Source organism: Anomaloglossus baeobatrachus, chromosome 2 (genome assembly GCF_048569485.1).
Source record: "Anomaloglossus baeobatrachus isolate aAnoBae1 chromosome 2, aAnoBae1.hap1, whole genome shotgun sequence".
NCBI lineage: Eukaryota > Metazoa > Chordata > Amphibia > Anura > Aromobatidae > Anomaloglossus > Anomaloglossus baeobatrachus.
Window position 1 is genome coordinate 800306683 of NC_134354.1, and position 17166 is coordinate 800323848.

The following is a 17166-nucleotide window of genomic DNA, read 5'->3' on the forward strand; positions in this document are numbered from 1 at the left end:
ATAAATCTCCTCCTTGGTCCCGGGTGTCTTGCAGGATAATAAATCTCCTCCTTGGTCCCGGGTGTCTTGCAGGATAATAAATCTCCTCCTCGGTCCCGGGTGTCTTGCAGGATAATAAATCTCCTCCTCGGTCCCGGGTGTCTTGCAGGATAATAAATCTCCTCCTCTGTCCCGGGTGTCTTGCAGGATAATAAATCTCCTCCTCGGTCCCGGGTGTCTTGCAGGATAATAAATCTCCTCCTCGGTCCCGGGTGTCTTGCAGGATAATAAATCTCCTCCTCGGTCCCGGATGTCTTGCAGGATAATAAATCTCCTCCTCAGTCCCGGGTGTCTTGCAGGATAATAAATCTCCTCCTCTGTCCCGGGTGTCTTGCAGGATAATAAATCTCCTCCTCTGTCCCGGGTGTCTTGCAGGATAATAAATCTCCTCCTTGGTCCCGGGTGTCTTGCAGGATAATAAATCTCATCCTCGGTCCCGGGTGTCTTGGAGGATAATAAATCTCCTCTGTCCCGGGTGTCTTTCAGGATAATAAATCTCCTCCTCGGTCCCGGATGTCTTGCAGGATAATAAATCTCCTCCTCTGTCCCGGGTGTCTTGCAGGATAATAAATCTCCTCCTCTGTCCCGGGTGTCTTGCAGGATAATAAATCTCCTCCTCTGTCCCGGGTGTCTTGCAGGATAATAAATCTCCTCCTCGGTCCCGGGTGTCTTGCAGGATAATAAATCTCCTCCTTGGTCCCGGGTGTCTTACAGGATAATAAATCTCCTCCTCGGTCCCGGATGTCTTGCAGGATAATAAATCTCCTCCTCGGTCCCGGGTGTCTTGCAGGATAATAAATCTCCTCCTCGGTCCCGGGTGTCTTGCAGGATAATAAATCTCCTCCTCGGTCCCGGGTGTCTTGCAGGATAATAAATCTCCTCCTCGGTCCCGGGTGTCTTGCAGGATAATAAATCTCCTCCTCGGTCCCGGGTGTCTTGCAGGATAATAAATCTCCTCCTTGGTCCCGGGTGTCTTGCAGGATAATAAATCTCCTCCTCGGTCCTGGGTGTCTTGCAGGATAATAAATCTCCTCCTCGGTCCCGGGTGTCTTGCAGGATAATAAATCTCCTCCTCGGTCCCGGGTGTCTTGCAGGATAATAAATCTCCTCCTCTGTCCCGGGTGTCTTGCAGGATAATAAATCTCCTCCTCGGTCCCGGGTGTCTTGCAGGATAATAAATCTCCTCCTCGGTCCCGGGTGTCTTGCAGGATAATAAATCTCCTCCTTGGTCCCGGGTGTCTTGCAGGATAATAAATCTCCTCCTCTGTCCCGGGTGTCTTGCAGGATAATAAATCTCCTCCTCTGTCCCGGGTGTCTTGCAGGATAATAAATCTCCTCCTCTGTCCCGGGTGTCTTTCAGGATAATAAATCTCCTCCTCGGTCCCGGGTGTCTTGCAGGATAATAAATCTCCTCCTTGGTCCCGGGTGTCTTGCAGGATAATAAATCTCCTCCTTGGTCCCGGGTGTCTTACAGGATAATAAATCTCCTCAGTCCCAGGTGTCTTTCAGGATAATAAATCTCCTCCTCGGTCCCGGGTGTCTTGCAGGATAATAAATCTCCTCCTTGGTCCCGGGTGTCTTGCAGAATAATAAATCTCCTCCTCGGTCTCGGGTGTCTTGCAGGATAATAAATCTCCTACTCTGTCCCAGGTGTCTTGCAGAATAATAAATCTTCTCCTCTGTCCCGGGTGTCTTGCAGGATAATAAATCTCCTCCTTGGTCCCGGGTGTCTTGCAGGATAATAAATCTCCTCCTGTGTCCCAGGTGTCTTGCAGAATAATAAATCTCTTCCTCTGTCCCAGGTGTCTTGCAGGATAATAAATCTCCTCCTGTGTCCCAGGTGTCTTGCAGAATAATAAATCTCCTCCTCGGTCCCGGATGTCTTGCAGGATAATAAATCTCCTCCTCTGTCCCGGATGTCTTGCAGAATAATAAATCTCCTCCTCGGTCCCGGATGTCTTGCAGGATAATAAATCTCCTCCTCGGTCCCGGGTGTCTTGCAGGATAATAAATCTCCTCCTTGGTCCCGGGTGTCTTGCAGGATAATAAATCTCCTCCTCGGTTCTGGGTGTCTTGCAGAATAATAAATCTCCTCCTCTGTCCCAGGTGTCTTGCAGGATAATAAATCTCCTCCTCTGTCCCGGATGTCTTGCAGGATAATAAATCTCCTCCTCGGTCCCGGGTGTCTTGCAGGATAATAAACCTCCTCCTTGGTCCCGGGTGTCTTGCAGAATAATAAATCTCCTCCTCTGTCCCAGGTGTCTTACAGGATAATAAATCTCCTCCTCGGTCCCGGATGTCTTGCAGGATAATAAATCTCCTCCTCTGTCCCGGGTGTCTTGCAGAATAATAAATCTCCTCCTCTGTCCCAGGTGTCTTACAGGATAATAAATCTCCTCCTCGGTCCCGGGTGTCTTGCAGGATAATAAATCTCCTCCTCTGTCCCGGGTGTCTTGCAGAATAATAAATCTCCTCCTCTGTCCCAGGTGTCTTGCAGGATAATAAATCTCCTCCTCTGTCCCGGATGTCTTGCAGGATAATAAATCTCCTCCTCGGTCCCGGGTGTCTTGCAGGATAATAAACCTCCTCCTTGGTCCCGGGTGTCTTGCAGAATAATAAATCTCCTCCTCTGTCCCAGGTGTCTTACAGGATAATAAATCTCCTCCTCGGTTCTGGGTGTCTTGCAGGATAATAAATCTCCTCCTCGGTCCCGGGTGTCTTGCAGGATAATAAATCTCCTCCTTGGTCCCGGGTGTCTTGCAGGATAATAAATCTCCTCCTTGGTCCCGGATGTCTTGCAGGATAATAAATCTCCTCCTCTGTCCCGGGTGTCTTGCAGGATAATAAATCTCCTCCTCTGTCCCGGGTGTCTTGCAGGATAATAAATCTCCTCTGTCCCGGGTGTCTTGCAGGATAATAAATCTCCTCCTCGGTCCCGGATGTCTTTCAGGATAATAAATCTCCTCCTCTGTCCCGGGTGTCTTGCAGGATAATAAATCTCCTCCTCGGTCCCGGGTGTCTTGCAGGATAATAAATCTCCTCCTCGGTCCCGGGTGTCTTGCAGGATAATAAATCTCCTCGGTCCCGGGTGTCTTTCAGGATAATAAATCTCCTCCTCGGTCCCGGATGTCTTGCAGGATAATAAATCTCCTCCTCTGTCCCGGGTGTCTTGCAGGATAATAAATCTCCTCCTCGGTCCCGGGTGTCTTGCAGGATAATAAATCTCCTCCTCGGTCCCGGGTGTCTTGCAGGATAATAAATCTCCTCCTCTGTCCCGGGTGTCTTGCAGGATAATAAATCTCCTCCTCGGTCCCGGGTGTCTTGCAGGATAATAAATCTCCTCCTCGGTCCCGGGTGTCTTGCAGGATAATAAATCTCCTCTGTCCCGGGTGTCTTTCAGGATAATAAATCTCCTCCTCGGTCCCGGATGTCTTGCAGGATAATAAATCTCCTCCTCTGTCCCGGGTGTCTTGCAGGATAATAAATCTCCTCCTCGGTCCCGGGTGTCTTGCAGGATAATAAATCTCCTCCTCGGTCCCGGGTGTCTTGCAGGATAATAAATCTCCTCTGTCCCGGGTGTCTTTCAGGATAATAAATCTCCTCCTCGGTCCCGGATGTCTTGCAGGATAATAAATCTCCTCCTCTGTCCCAGGTGTCTTGCAGGATAATAAATCTCCTCCTCGGTCCCGGGTGTCTTGCAGGATAATAAATCTCCTCCTTGGTCCCGGGTGTCTTGCAGGATAATAAATCTCCTCCTCGGTCCCGGGTGTCTTGCAGGATAATAAATCTCCTCCTTGGTCCCGGGTGTCTTGCAGGATAATAAATCTCCTCCTCGGTCCCGGGTGTCTTGCAGGATAATAAATCTCCTCCTCGGTCCCGGGTGTCTTGCAGGATAATAAATCTCCTCCTTGGTCCCGGGTGTCTTGCAGGATAATAAATCTCCTCCTCGGTCCCGGGTGTCTTGCAGGATAATAAATCTCCTCCTCGGTCCCGGGTGTCTTACAGGATAATAAATCTCCTCCTCGGTCCCGGATGTCTTGCAGGATAATAAATCTCCTCCTCTGTCCCGGGTGTCTTGCAGGATAATAAATCTCCTCCTCGGTCCCGGGTGTCTTGCAGGATAATAAATCTCCTCCTCGGTTCTGGGTGTCTTGCAGGATAATAAATCTCCTCCTCGGTCCCGGGTGTCTTGCAGGATAATAAATCTCCTCCTCGGTCCCGGATGTCTTGCAGGATAATAAATCTCCTCCTCTGTCCCAGGTGTCTTGCAGGATAATAAATCTCCTCCTCGGTCCCGGGTGTCTTGCAGGATAATAAATCTCCTCCTTGGTCCCGGGTGTCTTGCAGGATAATAAATCTCCTCCTCGGTCCCGGGTGTCTTGCAGGATAATAAATCTCCTCCTCGGTCCCGGGTGTCTTGCAGGATAATAAATCTCCTCCTCGGTCCCGGGTGTCTTGCAGGATAATAAATCTCCTCCTTGGTCCCGGGTGTCTTGCAGGATAATAAATCTCCTCCTCGGTCCCGGGTGTCTTGCAGAATAATAAATCTCCTCCTTGGTCCCGGGTGTCTTGCAGGATAATAAATCTCCTCCTCGGTCCCGGGTGTCTTGCAGGATAATAAATCTCCTCCTCGGTCCCGGGTGTCTTACAGGATAATAAATCTCCTCCTCGGTCCCGGATGTCTTGCAGGATAATAAATCTCCTCCTCTGTCCCGGGTGTCTTGCAGGATAATAAATCTCCTCCTCGGTCCCGGGTGTCTTGCAGGATAATAAATCTCCTCCTCGGTTCTGGGTGTCTTGCAGGATAATAAATCTCCTCCTCGGTCCCGGGTGTCTTGCAGGATAATAAATCTCCTCCTCGGTCCCGGGTGTCTTGCAGGATAATAAATCTCCTCCTCGGTCCCGGGTGTCTTGCAGGATAATAAATCTCCTCCTCGGTCCCGGGTGTCTTGCAGGATAATAAATCTCCTCCTTGGTCCCAGGTGTCTTGCAGGATAATAAATCTCCTCCTTGGTCCCGGGTGTCTTGCAGGATAATAAATCTCCTCCTCTGTCCCGGGTGTCTTACAGGATAATAAATCTCCTCCTCTGTCCCGGGTGTCTTGCAGGATAATAAATCTCCTCCTCGGTCCCGGGTGTCTTGCAGGATAATAAATCTCCTCCTCTGTCCCGGGTGTCTTGCAGGATAATAAATCTCCTCCTCGGTCCCGGGTGTCTTGCAGGATAATAAATCTCCTCCTCGGTCCCGGGTGTCTTGCAGGATAATAAATCTCCTCCTTGGTCCCGGGTGTCTTGCAGGATAATAAATCTCCTCTGTCCCGGGTGTCTTGCAGGATAATAAATCTCCTCCTCTGTCCCAGGTGTCTTGCAGGATAATAAATCTCCTCCTTGGTCCCGGGTGTCTTGCAGGATAATAAATCTCCTCCTTGGTCCCGGGTCTCTTACAGGATAATAAATCTCCTCCTCGGTCCCGGGTGTCTTGCAGGATAATAAATCTCCTCCTCGGTCCCGGGTGTCTTTCAGGATAATAAATCTCCTCCTTGGTCCCGGGTGTCTTGCAGGATAATAAATCTCCTCCTCGGTCCCGGGTGTCTTTCAGGATAATAAATCTCCTCCTTGGTCCCAGGTGTCTTGCAGGATAATAAATCTCCTCCTTGGTCCCGGGTGTCTTACAGGATAATAAATCTCCTCCTCGGTCCCGGGTGTCTTGCAGGATAATAAATCTCCTCCTTGACCCGGGTGTCTTGCAGAATAATAAATCTCCTCCTCGGTCTCGGGTGTCTTGCAGGATAATAAATCTCCTACTCTGTCCCAGGTGTCTTGCAGGATAATAAATCTCCTCCTCGGTCCCGGATGTCTTGCAGGATAATAAATCTCCTCCTCGGTCCCGGATGTCCTGCAGGATAATAAATCTCCTCCTCGGTCCCGGGTGTCTTGCAGAATAATAAATCTCCTCCTCTGTCCCAGGTGTCTTGCAGGATAATAAATCTCCTCCTTGGTCCCGGGTGTCTTGCAGGATAATAAATCTCCTCCTTGGTCCCGGGTGTCTTGCAGGATAATAAATCTCTTCCTCAGTCCCAGGTGTCTTGCAGGATAATAAATCTCCTCCTCTGTCCCAGGTGTCTTGCAGGATAATAAATCTCCTCCTCTGTCCCGGGTGTCTTGCAGAATAATAAATCTCTTCCTCTGTCCCAGGTGTCTTGCAGGATAATAAATCTCCTCCTCTGTCCCGGGTGTCTTGCAGAATAATAAATCTCCTCCTTGACCCGGGTGTCTTGCAGAATAATAAATCTCCTCCTCGGTCTCGGGTGTCTTGCAGGATAATAAATCTCCTACTCTGTCCCAGGTGTCTTGCAGGATAATAAATCTCCTCCTCGGTCCCGGGTGTCTTGCAGGATAATAAATCTCCTCCTCGGTCCCGGATGTCTTGCAGGATAATAAATCTCCTCCTTGGTCCCGGGTGTCTTGCAGGATAATAAATCTCCTCCTCTGTCCCAGGTGTCTTGCAGGATAATAAATCTCCTCCTTGGTCCCGGGTGTCTTGCAGGATAATAAATCTCCTCCTCGGTCCCGGGTGTCTTTCAGGATAATAAATCTCCTCCTTGGTCCCGGGTGTCTTGCAGGATAATAAATCTCCTCCTTGGTCCCGGGTGTCTTGCAGGATAATAAATCTCCTCCTTGGTCCCGGGTGTCTTGCAGGATAATAAATCTCCTCCTTGGTCCCGGGTGTCTTACAGGATAATAAATCTCCTCCTCGGTTCTGGGTGTCTTGCAGGATAATAAATCTCCTCCTTGGTCCCGGGTGTCTTTCAGGATAATAAATCTCCTCCTCGGTCCCGGGTGTCTTGCAGGATAATAAATCTCCTCCTTCGTCCCGGGTGTCTTGCAGGATAATAAATCTCCTCCTCGGTCCCGGGTGTCTTGCAGGATAATAAATCTCCTCCTTGGTCCCGGGTGTCTTACAGGATAATAAATCTCCTCCTCTGTCCCGGGTGTCTTGCAGGATAATAAATCTCCTCCTTGGTCCCGGGTGTCTTTCAGGATAATAAATCTCCTCCTTGGTCCCGGGTGTCTTGCAGGATAATAAATCTCCTCCTTGGTCCCGGGTGTCTTGCAGGATAATAAATCTCCTCCTCGGTTCTGGGTGTCTTGCAGGATAATAAATCTCCTCCTCGGTTCTGGGTGTCTTACAGGATAATAAATCTCCTCCTCTGTCCCGGGTGTCTTTCAGGATAATAAATCTCCTCCTTGGTCCCGGGTGTCTTGCAGGATAATAAATCTCCTCCTCAGTCCCGGGTGTCTTTCAGGATAATAAATCTCCTCCTTGGTCCCGGGTGTCTTTCAGGATAATAAATCTCCTCCTCGGTCCCGGGTGTCTTGCAGGATAATAAATCTCCTCCTCGGTCCCGGGTGTCTTGCAGGATAATAAATCTCCTCCTTGGTCCCGGGTGTCCTGCAGGATAATAAATCTCCTCCTCGGTCCCGGGTGTCTTGCAGGATAATAAATCTCCTCCTTGGTCCCGGGTGTCTTGCAGGATAATAAATCTCCTCAGTCCCAGGTGTATTTCAGGATAATAAATCTCCTCCTCGGTCCCGGATGTCTTACAGGATAATAAATCTCCTCCTCGGTCCCGGGTGTCTTGCAGGATAATAAATCTCCTCCTCGGTCCCGGGTGTCTTGCAGGATAATAAATCTCCTCCTCTGTCCCAGGTGTCTTGCAGGATAATAAATCTCCTCCTTGGTCCCGGGTGTCTTGCAGGATAATAAATCTCCTCTGTCCCGGGTGTCTTGCAGGATAATAAATCTCCTCCTCTGTCCCGGGTGTCTTGCAGGATAATAAATCTCCTCCTTGGTCCCGGGTGTCTTACAGGATAATAAATCTCCTCCTCGGTCCCGGGTGTCTTGCAGGATAATAAATCTCCTCCTCGGTCCCGGGTGTCTTGCAGGATAATAAATCTCCTCCTTGGTCCCGGGTGTCTTGCAGGATAATAAATCTCCTCCTTGGTCCCGGGTGTCTTGCAGGATAATAAATCTCCTCCTCGGTCCCGGGTGTCTTGCAGGATAATAAATCTCCTCCTTGGTCCCGGGTGTCTTGCAGGATAATAAATCTCCTCCTTGGTCCCGGGTGTCTTGCAGGATAATAAATCTCCTCCTCGGTCCCGGGTGTCTTGCAGGATAATAAATCTCCTCTGTCCCGGGTGTCTTGCAGGATAATAAATCTCCTCCTTGGTCCCGGGTGTCTTGCAGGATAATAAATCTCCTCCTTGGTCCCGGGTGTCTTGCAGGATAATAAATCTCCTCCTCGGTCCCGGGTGTCTTGCAGGATAATAAATCTCCTCCTCGGTCCCGGGTGTCTTGCAGGATAATAAATCTCCTCCTCTGTCCCAGGTGTCTTGCAGGATAATAAATCTCCTCCTCTGTCCCGGGTGTCTTGCAGGATAATAAATCTCCTCCTCTGGGCAGTGAGGGAGCATAAAACATCCAATTTCCAAATGGTTCTTTAGCGTCCACACAAAGAAAACAGATCCGGGGGGCGCCACCCAGCAATCCGACGCCAAGGAAAATGCAACAACAGTCCTTAGATGAGTTCCTTAAATCCAGTAGTGTGACTGGGACAACACAATCCCACGTAGCAGCTGTCCCATAGTCCATACCCGGACACCAGGATCTGCCCTCAGCACAGATCCTCGTCCTTCAGCCAGCAAAGCATCAACTAACTCAAAACATGTGGCTAAATCTCCCCTCTCCCCTTAGATCTACCCCCTGGATGGGAAGGGTTTACACCCACTTTTGAGTAGTGGCTATGTCTGGAGAAGTCTCCAGAAGCCCTGTCTATTGGAGTCACCCCCAGCTGAGAAGAACAAAGACAGCCAAGCAACCTACATGACCCTATATGGCATAGAGTACATGAATACAGGCCGGGGCTTGGGGAGGGACACATCGTCACAGTCTTCCCTTCCTCCCCGTATTCTCCTGTTTCTTCCCCCGGGTGTTCTCTTCCTCGGCCCGGTCTCCTGTAAGTGATAAAGCCTCGGGGTATCAGGTTTTTCTGTCTTTAGAGGTAATTCTTCGTATCCTCGGTGTCTTCCCTTCCTCCCCGTATTCTCCTGTTCCTTCCTCCGGGTGTTCTCCTCCTCAGTCCAGTTTCCTGTGAGTGATAAAGTATCAGGGTCTCGGGTTTTTCTGTCTTTGGAGCTAATTCTTTGTATCCTCTGTGTCCTCCCTTTCTCCCCATATTCTTCTGTTTCTTCCTCCGGGTGTTCTCCTCCTCAGTCCAGTCTCCTGTGAGTGATAAAGCCTCGAGGTCTCAGGTTTTTCTGACTTTGGAGCTAATTCTTCGTATCCTCGGTGTCTTTCCCTTCCTCCCCGTATTCTTCTGTTTCTTCTTCCGGGTGTTCTCCTCTTCGATCTGGTCTCCTGTGAGTGATAAAGCCTCGAGGTCTCAGGTTTTTCTGTCTTTGGAGCTAATTCTTCGTATCTTCGATGTCTTCCCTTCCTCCCCGTATTCTTCTGTTTCTTCTTCCGGGTGTTCTCCTCTTCGATCTGGTCTCCTGTGAGTGATAAAGCCTCGGGATCTCAGGTTTTTCTGTCTTTGGAGCTAATGCTTCGTATCCTTGGTGTCTTTTCCTTCCTCCCCGTATTCTTCTGTTTCTTCCTCCGGGTGTTCTCCTCCTCGATCTGGTCTCCTGTGAGTGATAAAGCCTCGGGGTCTCAGGTTTTTCTGTCTTTGGAGCTAATGCTTCGTATCCTCGGTGTCCTCCCTTTCTCCCCATATTCTTCTGTTCCTTCCTCTGGGTGTTCTCCTCTTCGATCTGGTCTCCTGTGAGTGATAAAGCCTCGGGTTCTCAGGTTTTTCTGTCTTTGGAGCTAATGCTTCGTATCCTCGGTGTCCTCCCTTTCTCCCCATATTCTTCTGTTCCTTCCTCCGGGTGTTCTCCTCTTTGGTCCGGTCTCCTGTGAGTGATAAAGCCTCGGGGTCTCAGGTTTTTTTGTCTTTGGAGCTAATGCTTCGTATCCTCGGTGTCCTCCCTTTCTCCCCATATTCTTCTGTTTCTTCCTCCAGGTGTTCTCCTTCTCAGTCCAGTCTCCTGTGAGTGATAAAGCCTCGGGGTCTCTAGTTTTTCTGACTTTGGAGCTAATTCTTCGTATCCTCGGTGTCCTCCCTTCCTTCCTCCCCATATTCTTCTGTTCCTTCCTCCGGGTGTGTGCTGTATTCGGAATGACCCTTGGTGACGGCTACTGTTCCCTTCTCCTAACTGGCTCTACTTTTCTTTGGTGCAATCTTTTATGTATTTTCAGTCTTTTCTCATTTTTTTTATCCCCTCCTTCCCTAATAAACTTGTCGGTCTCATTTCCTCTAGCGGAGGAGTAAACGTTCACTTTATAGACATGTGACCCATAAATCTTGGTGTTGGCAGTCAGTTGTCCCTCCGGTTGTCCTCCGTTCTTTATGCTGGTCTCGTAGGTGGTGGGGTTGCAGGTATAGTCCCCTCTTGCAGAGAAGATAGGAGCTTTTCTCTTTTCCTTAGTCCGTCCATTTTGAGCACAAACCATGTTTTGTTTTTAGTTTGAGGATCTGGAGGAGGATTGTGCATCCGGCAGTTTTGTCCGGAGCATTTGTGCTCTGAGGGGCTTGTTGGGTCTCCGATAATACTGAGCACCTTCTTTACTGTTCTCTGGATGGAGGTCGATGCTATTCCTGGCACAGTTTTTGGCATTTTGGTGCCACTCGTTTCAATGTTCCAGGTGTTTTCATGATGGGAGCAGTCACTTCTTATATTTATGTTCTTATTCCGCCATAATAAGGTCACCGCAGATCACATGATCCGGTGCAATTGATTACCGCATGGTGAGGAGATTGAGCGCTCGTCTGAGGACTTGTGAATCTTCTAATGATCGGGGGATTGTGTCTTCATCCACAGGTGATGGATCCCACAGACCAGGAACCTGCCATGATGCATCCTCGCACAGACCATGGTAATGTCCCACAGCAGATACTGACGTGTCCACATGTGTTACAGATAGAAGCGTGGGGGGCCACTGAGATCTGCAAGCGGTCACTCACTGCTTTATCCATGATGGTAGCTTCTTTTCCAGGACCTCCTGTTCCCCCGGCTCTTTGTGAGCAGAATCTCCACCAGATTGCTGCAGCACATGCCCTGCCACCTGGAGAAGGCAAAGAAATGCCAAAGCTTGGACTACTGAAGATTGAGGGGCACCAGCAGAGCGCTCACTACCTGCCCCTGAACTTCCAGGCCCTGCCCCACATGCTCCACATGGACAGTTCTATACAGGAGGCTCGAGAGAAACTACACAGACTGGTCGAGGTGAGAAAGAGGGCTAACTAAGGGAGCATGGTGAGGAGAGGCTGTATGTATTGGTGAATGGTCAAAAAAGGCTGCAGGAACCAGTGCATGGTCAGGAGAAGCTGCATGTATTGTTGCACGGTCAGGAGAGGCTGCATGTATTGTTGCACGGTCAGGACAGGCTGCAGGTATCGGTGCATGGTAGGGAGAGGCTGCATGTATTGGTACATGGTCAAAAAAAGCTTCAGGAACCAGTGCATGGTCAGGAGAGGCTGCATGTATTGTTGCACGGTCAGGAGAGGCTGCAGGTATTGTTGCACGGTCAGGACAGGCTGCAGGTATCGGTGCATGGTAGGGAGAGGCTGCATGTATTGGTACATGGTCAAAAAAAGCTTCAGGAACCAGTGCATGGTCAGGAGAGGCTGCATGTATTGGTGCATGGTCAGGAGAGGCTGCAGGTATTGTTGCACGGTCAGGAGAGGCTGCAGGTATCGGTGCATGGTAGGGAGAGGCTGCATGTATTGGTACATGGTCAAAAAAAGCTGCAGGAACCAGTGCATGGTCAGGAGAGGCTGCATGTATTGGTGCATGATCAGGAGAGGCTGCAGGTATTGTTGCACGGTCAGGAGAGGCTGCAGGTATCGGTGCATGGTAGGGGGAGGCTGCATGTATTGGTGCATGGTCAAGAAAAGCTGCAGGAACCAGTGCATGGTCAGGAGAGGCTGTAGGTATCAGTGCATGGTTGGGAGAGTCATGAGGGACCGGTGCATGGTCAGGAGAGGCTGCAGGTATTGATGCATAGTCGTGAGAGGCTGCAGGTATTAGTGCATGGTCAGGAGAGGCTGCATGTATCTGTGACGCCCTGGCAAAACCAGGTAGTCACAGATGACTGTACCCCCTCCTGGGTGAGGAATCATATTCTCCTTGGGATTCTACCAACACCCCCACGCATAGGTAACACCAGCCACAAAGCCTAGTCACCCCCCTGGGATAATAGGGACACACCAGTGGGCTTGACCAGGCAGATGGCAAACGCCCACCTAGGGGTCCTGAGGTGTCAAGGGAGGGGACACAGGAGATGAGTCCAGACAGTGAAAGTGAGAGGAGTGTGGAGTGAAGTGGTAGTCGGGGGTTGGAGCCTCTGGACTACTTGAGCTGACTAGGTGGCAGATGGCAGAGCAGGGCCACACGCCACGGAGATCCGGTCACGGGAGACCTAAAGTAGACCGGGGCAGGGTTGTAGCCCGCCAGTGCCGATAGCGGGAATCCGGTCCGGAGGCCGTGCACCGTCGGGGTACCTGGACCCCAGGGTAAGGACCGCTTCAAGCACCTTACTGATTAGCCAGCAGGGGACAAGGTTCCAGACTTTGTCCCACAAGTAGCCCAGAGAGCGAAACGGAAGCCCAACGCGGGGGATAGGGTGTCCGCCAGAGCCCACAGAGATCCCACGGGTCAGATTTTGCGGGCAACAGCTCCCACTGTATACAAAACACAGAGGGGCGGATTTCTCCTGTTTTATGCGGGTTAAGTCAACACACAAGAAACTACAAGTGCAGGAGGAAGGGCCCCTGCCCTGTCAACCCGTGTGCGGGACCAGCACACCCCTTCAGAGGCTCCCGGCATCCGGCCTTGGTTTACAATACGGCCTTTGTGTGCTTTATTACCACAGTGAGTACACCGGTACCATCCGGTCCCTTCCTAAAAACTGCTCCCTGCAAACCCGCACCATCCTCCGGGCCCCGGGACTACACCTCCCCTACCCGTGGAGGGGATTCTACCTTGCTGCCTCACTCAATCAGCCCCGGGCATCCCATACCAAGGCAGCGGCGGTGTCACCCACCATCACCGCAACCCACTGGTGGCGTCACTGACAAACTCTTCCCCTGTAAATAACCGCTTTTATTTGTTGTGGGCGACGGGCCGCTGCACGAGCCCCCGATCTGGCTGCCACTCGAGCCCCAGCCACGATCACGGATCTGAGCGCCTTGGGCAGCCCTTCCCTGACGTGGTCAGTCACCCCTTGCCCGCGTCATATCGGTGCATTGTAGGTAGAGGCTGCAGGTATTGCTGAATGGTCAGGAGAGGCTGCAGGCACCAGTGTATGTCAGGAGAGGTTGCAGGTTTCGCTGCATGGTTGCAAAAAGCTACAGGCACAGGTGCATTGTTAGGAGAGGCTGCAGGTTTCAGTGCATGGTTGCGAAAAGCTGCATGCACAAGTGCATGGTCAAAAGAGGCTGCAGGCACCAGTGAATGGTCAGGAAAGGCTGTAGGTATCCGTGCATGGTCAGGAGAGGCTGCCAGCACCCGTGCATGGTCAGGAGGGACTGCAAGCATCAGTGCTTGGTCAGGAGAGGCTGCAGGTATTGGTGCATGGTCAGGAGAGGCTGCAGGTATTGGTGCATGGTCAGGAGAGGATGCAGGCATCGGTGAATGGTTGGGAGAGGCAGTAGGCATCGGTTCATGGGCCGGAGGGAGTGCAAGCACCCGTGCATGGTTAAGAGACGCTGTAGGCATCGGTGCATGGTCAGGAGAGCCTGTAGACATCGGTGCATGATCAAGAGAAGTTATAGGCACCAGTGCATGGTCAAATGAGGCTAGAGGAACTTGTGCATGGTTTGGAGAGGCTGCAGGAACCTGTGCATGGTTGGGAGAGGCTGCAGGCATCAGTGCATGGTTAGGAGATGCTTCAGGGACTGGTGCATGGTCAAGAGAGGCTGTAGGCACCGGTGCATGATCAAGAGAGGCTGTAGACCCCGGTGTATGGTCAGGAGAACCTGTAGGCCCTGGTGTATGGTCAGGAGAGCCTGTAGGCCCCGGTGTATGGTCAAGAGAGCCACCTGTAGGCCTTGGTCTATGGTCAGGAGAGCCTGTAGGCCCCGATGTATGGTAAGGAGAGCCTGTAGGCCCCGATGTATGGTCAGGAGAGCCTGTAGGCCCCGATGTATGGTCAGGAGAGCCTGTAGGCCCCGATGTATGGTCAGGAGAGCCTGTAGGCCCCGATGTATGGTCAGGAGAGCCTGTAGGCCCCGATGTATGGTCAGGAGAGCCTGTAGGCCCCGATGTATGGTCAGGAGAGCCTGTAGGCCCTGATGTATGGTCAGGAGAGCCTGTAGGCCCCGATGTATGGTCAGGAGAGCCTGTAGGCCCCGATGTATGGTCAGGAGAGCCTGTAGGCCCCGATGTATGGTCAGGAGAGCCTGTAGGCCCCGATGTATGGTCAGGAGAGCCTGTAGGCCCCGATGTATGGTCAGGAGAGCTTGTAGGCCCCAATGTATGGTCAGGAGAGCCTGTAGGCACCAGTGCATGGTCAGGAGAGCTTGTAGGCACCAGTGCATGGTCAGGAGAGCCAGTCGGCACCAGTGCATGGTCAGGAGAGCCAGTCGGCACCAGTGCATGGTCAGGAGAGCCAGTCGGCACCAGTGCATGGTCAGGAGAGCTTGTAGGCACCGGTGCATGGTGAGGAGAGCCTGTAGGCACCGCTGCATGGTGAGGAGAGCCTGTAGGCACCGCTGCATGGTCAGGAGAGCCAGTAGGCACCAGTGCATGGTCAGGAGAGCCTGTCGGCACCAGTGCATGGTCAGGAGAGCCTGTAGGCACCGCTGCATGGTGAGCAGAGCCTGTAGGCACCGCTGCATGGTGAGCAGAGCCTGTAGGCACCGCTGCATGGTCAGGAGATCCTGTAGGCACTCGTACATGCTCAAGGAAGGTTGTAGGCATCGCTGCATGGTCGGGAGAGGCTTCAGGCACTGATGCATGGTCGGGAGAAGCTGTAGGCATTGGTGCATGGTTCGGAGAGGCTGTAGGCACCGGTGCATGGTAAGGAGAGCCTGTAAGCACTAGTGCATGGTCGGAAGAGGCTGTAGGCACCGATGCATGGTCAGGGGAGGCTGTAGGTAGAAGTGCATGGTTATGAGAGGCTGCAGGCACCGAAGCATGTTCAGAAAAGGCTTCAGGCTTCGGTGCATGGTTAGGAGAGGCTGCAGGCACCACTGCAACATCTGGAGAGGTTGCAGTTATGAGTGCATGGTCAAGAAATACTGTAGATATAGGTCCATGGTCAGGAAAAGCTATAGGCACCAGTGGATGGTTGAGGGATGCTGCAGTCACTAGTGCATGGTCAAGAGACACTGCAGGCACCAGTGCATGGTGAAGAGAGGCTGCATTAGTCATACACGGTCAAGACAGGCTGCAGACACTGTTGCATGGTTGTGAGAGACTACATAAATTGGTGCATGGTCAAGAGAGGCTGCAGGCACAGGTGCATGGTTGAGAGAGGCTGTAGGCACCATTGAATGGTCAGGAGAGGCTGTAGGCATCGGTGTATGGTCAGGAGAGCCTGAAGGCATCGGTGTATGGTCAGGAGAGCCTGCAGCCACTGGTCCATAGTCGAGAGAGGCAGCAGGCACAGGTGCATGTTCACGAGAGGCTGCTCAGAGTGGAGACTCACAGAGGCCGCTCTGGCTGGTGGGTTTCATCTCTCGAACTCTTGGTGTCTCTTCTGCAGGAATCTCTTCTAGAGGTCGGAGCATTCTGTGAGGAGCATGCCTGGCTGTCTGACATCCACCGCTATGTCCAATCCTGGTCTCCTCAAAGTCTGGAGAATCTACAGGGAAGTTCTTCCGGAGATTATGAGGACCTGATCCTTAAAGTTCAGCATTGGGAACGACGAGTCCGCGGACTGAAGGATTCTATCACCACCTCCTTGATTGAAGTCAGCTGTGAGCTCCTGCATACACTGACAGGTAAGAAGGATGAACGCTGCTCTGAGGACCATGTCTGTGGTGTCTGCAGACGGACATACCTGTGCTGTAAGGAGTGCACCGAGCATGTGTACTGATGCCATCTCTGTCAGGTCCAGGCCTGGCTGGCATACTGCAGGATATCCTCGTCCTCCTGACCTCAGAGGTGGCCGACAAGTCTCACTCCCTGATCTGCGACCTATCACAAGCTCTGGAGATCTTCAGAGGGGTCTCGACGGAAATCTCATCATTCTCTCAATGTGCGCAGAAGGTAAGATGTCCGAGGGTGAAGGGCGCAGACGTCTGGAGCATCTGAGGGAGAATAACCGATGTGTTGGGATCAGACATAAGGGGCAGTCGGTGTGTGTACACAATATATCACAAAAGTGAGTACACCCCTCACATCTCTGTATAGATTTTATTATACCTTCTCCTGGGACAGTACTGCAGATCTGACCCTGTGATACAGTGTGCAGTGTCAGTGCGCAGCTTGTATAACAGTGTAAATAACTCATCACACAGCCATTAATGTCTAAACCACTGCCAACAAAAGTGAGCACATCCCTAAGTGAAACTGGCCACATTGCACCCTCGGCCGGTCCAGCACCTTTACCCTCAGGTTCTGTAGCGAGGCAGTGGGGGTCCTGGAGGTGTTTGGGTTCGTTATCATATTGGAATATGAAGGCAGTGGATCCTGCTCTGCTTCAGTGTCACAGGACATGGTGGCATTTATGGTTCCCTCAATGATCTGTAGCCCCCACAGCCGGCAGCATTCATGGCCCCAAATCATGACCCTACACCACCATGCCTGACTGTAGACAGGGCACACCTGTCTTTGTTCTCCTCACCTGGAGGCGCCGCACTCGCTGACATCATCTGAACCAAATAAGTTTATCTTTGTCTCATCAGACAAGGAACGGTTCCAGTAATCCAGGTCCTTAGTCTGCTTGTCTCCCCCAAACTGCTGCTTTCTTGTGCATCATATTTAGAAGTGGCTTCCTTCTGAAATGACAGCCATGTAGAGCATAGTACTGCAGTGTGCGGGGTATGGTCTGAGCACTGACAGGTGGACCCCCCACTCC

The 17166-nt window shown here is 51.6% G+C and overlaps 1 protein-coding gene across 1 annotated transcript in view; it reads left to right on the top strand.

Moving 5' to 3' along the window:
* Nucleotides 1–17166, top strand: part of DNHD1 (dynein heavy chain domain 1) — a 355748-nt gene that overhangs the window by 88513 nt on the left and 250069 nt on the right. The window contains exons 8-11 of the mRNA XM_075334063.1: nt 10962–11016; nt 11137–11366; nt 15850–16087; nt 16198–16355. Coding sequence (XP_075190178.1) covers nt 10962–11016; nt 11137–11366; nt 15850–16087; nt 16198–16355 — 681 coding nt within the window. The remainder of the gene's footprint in view (nt 1–10961; nt 11017–11136; nt 11367–15849; nt 16088–16197; nt 16356–17166) is intronic.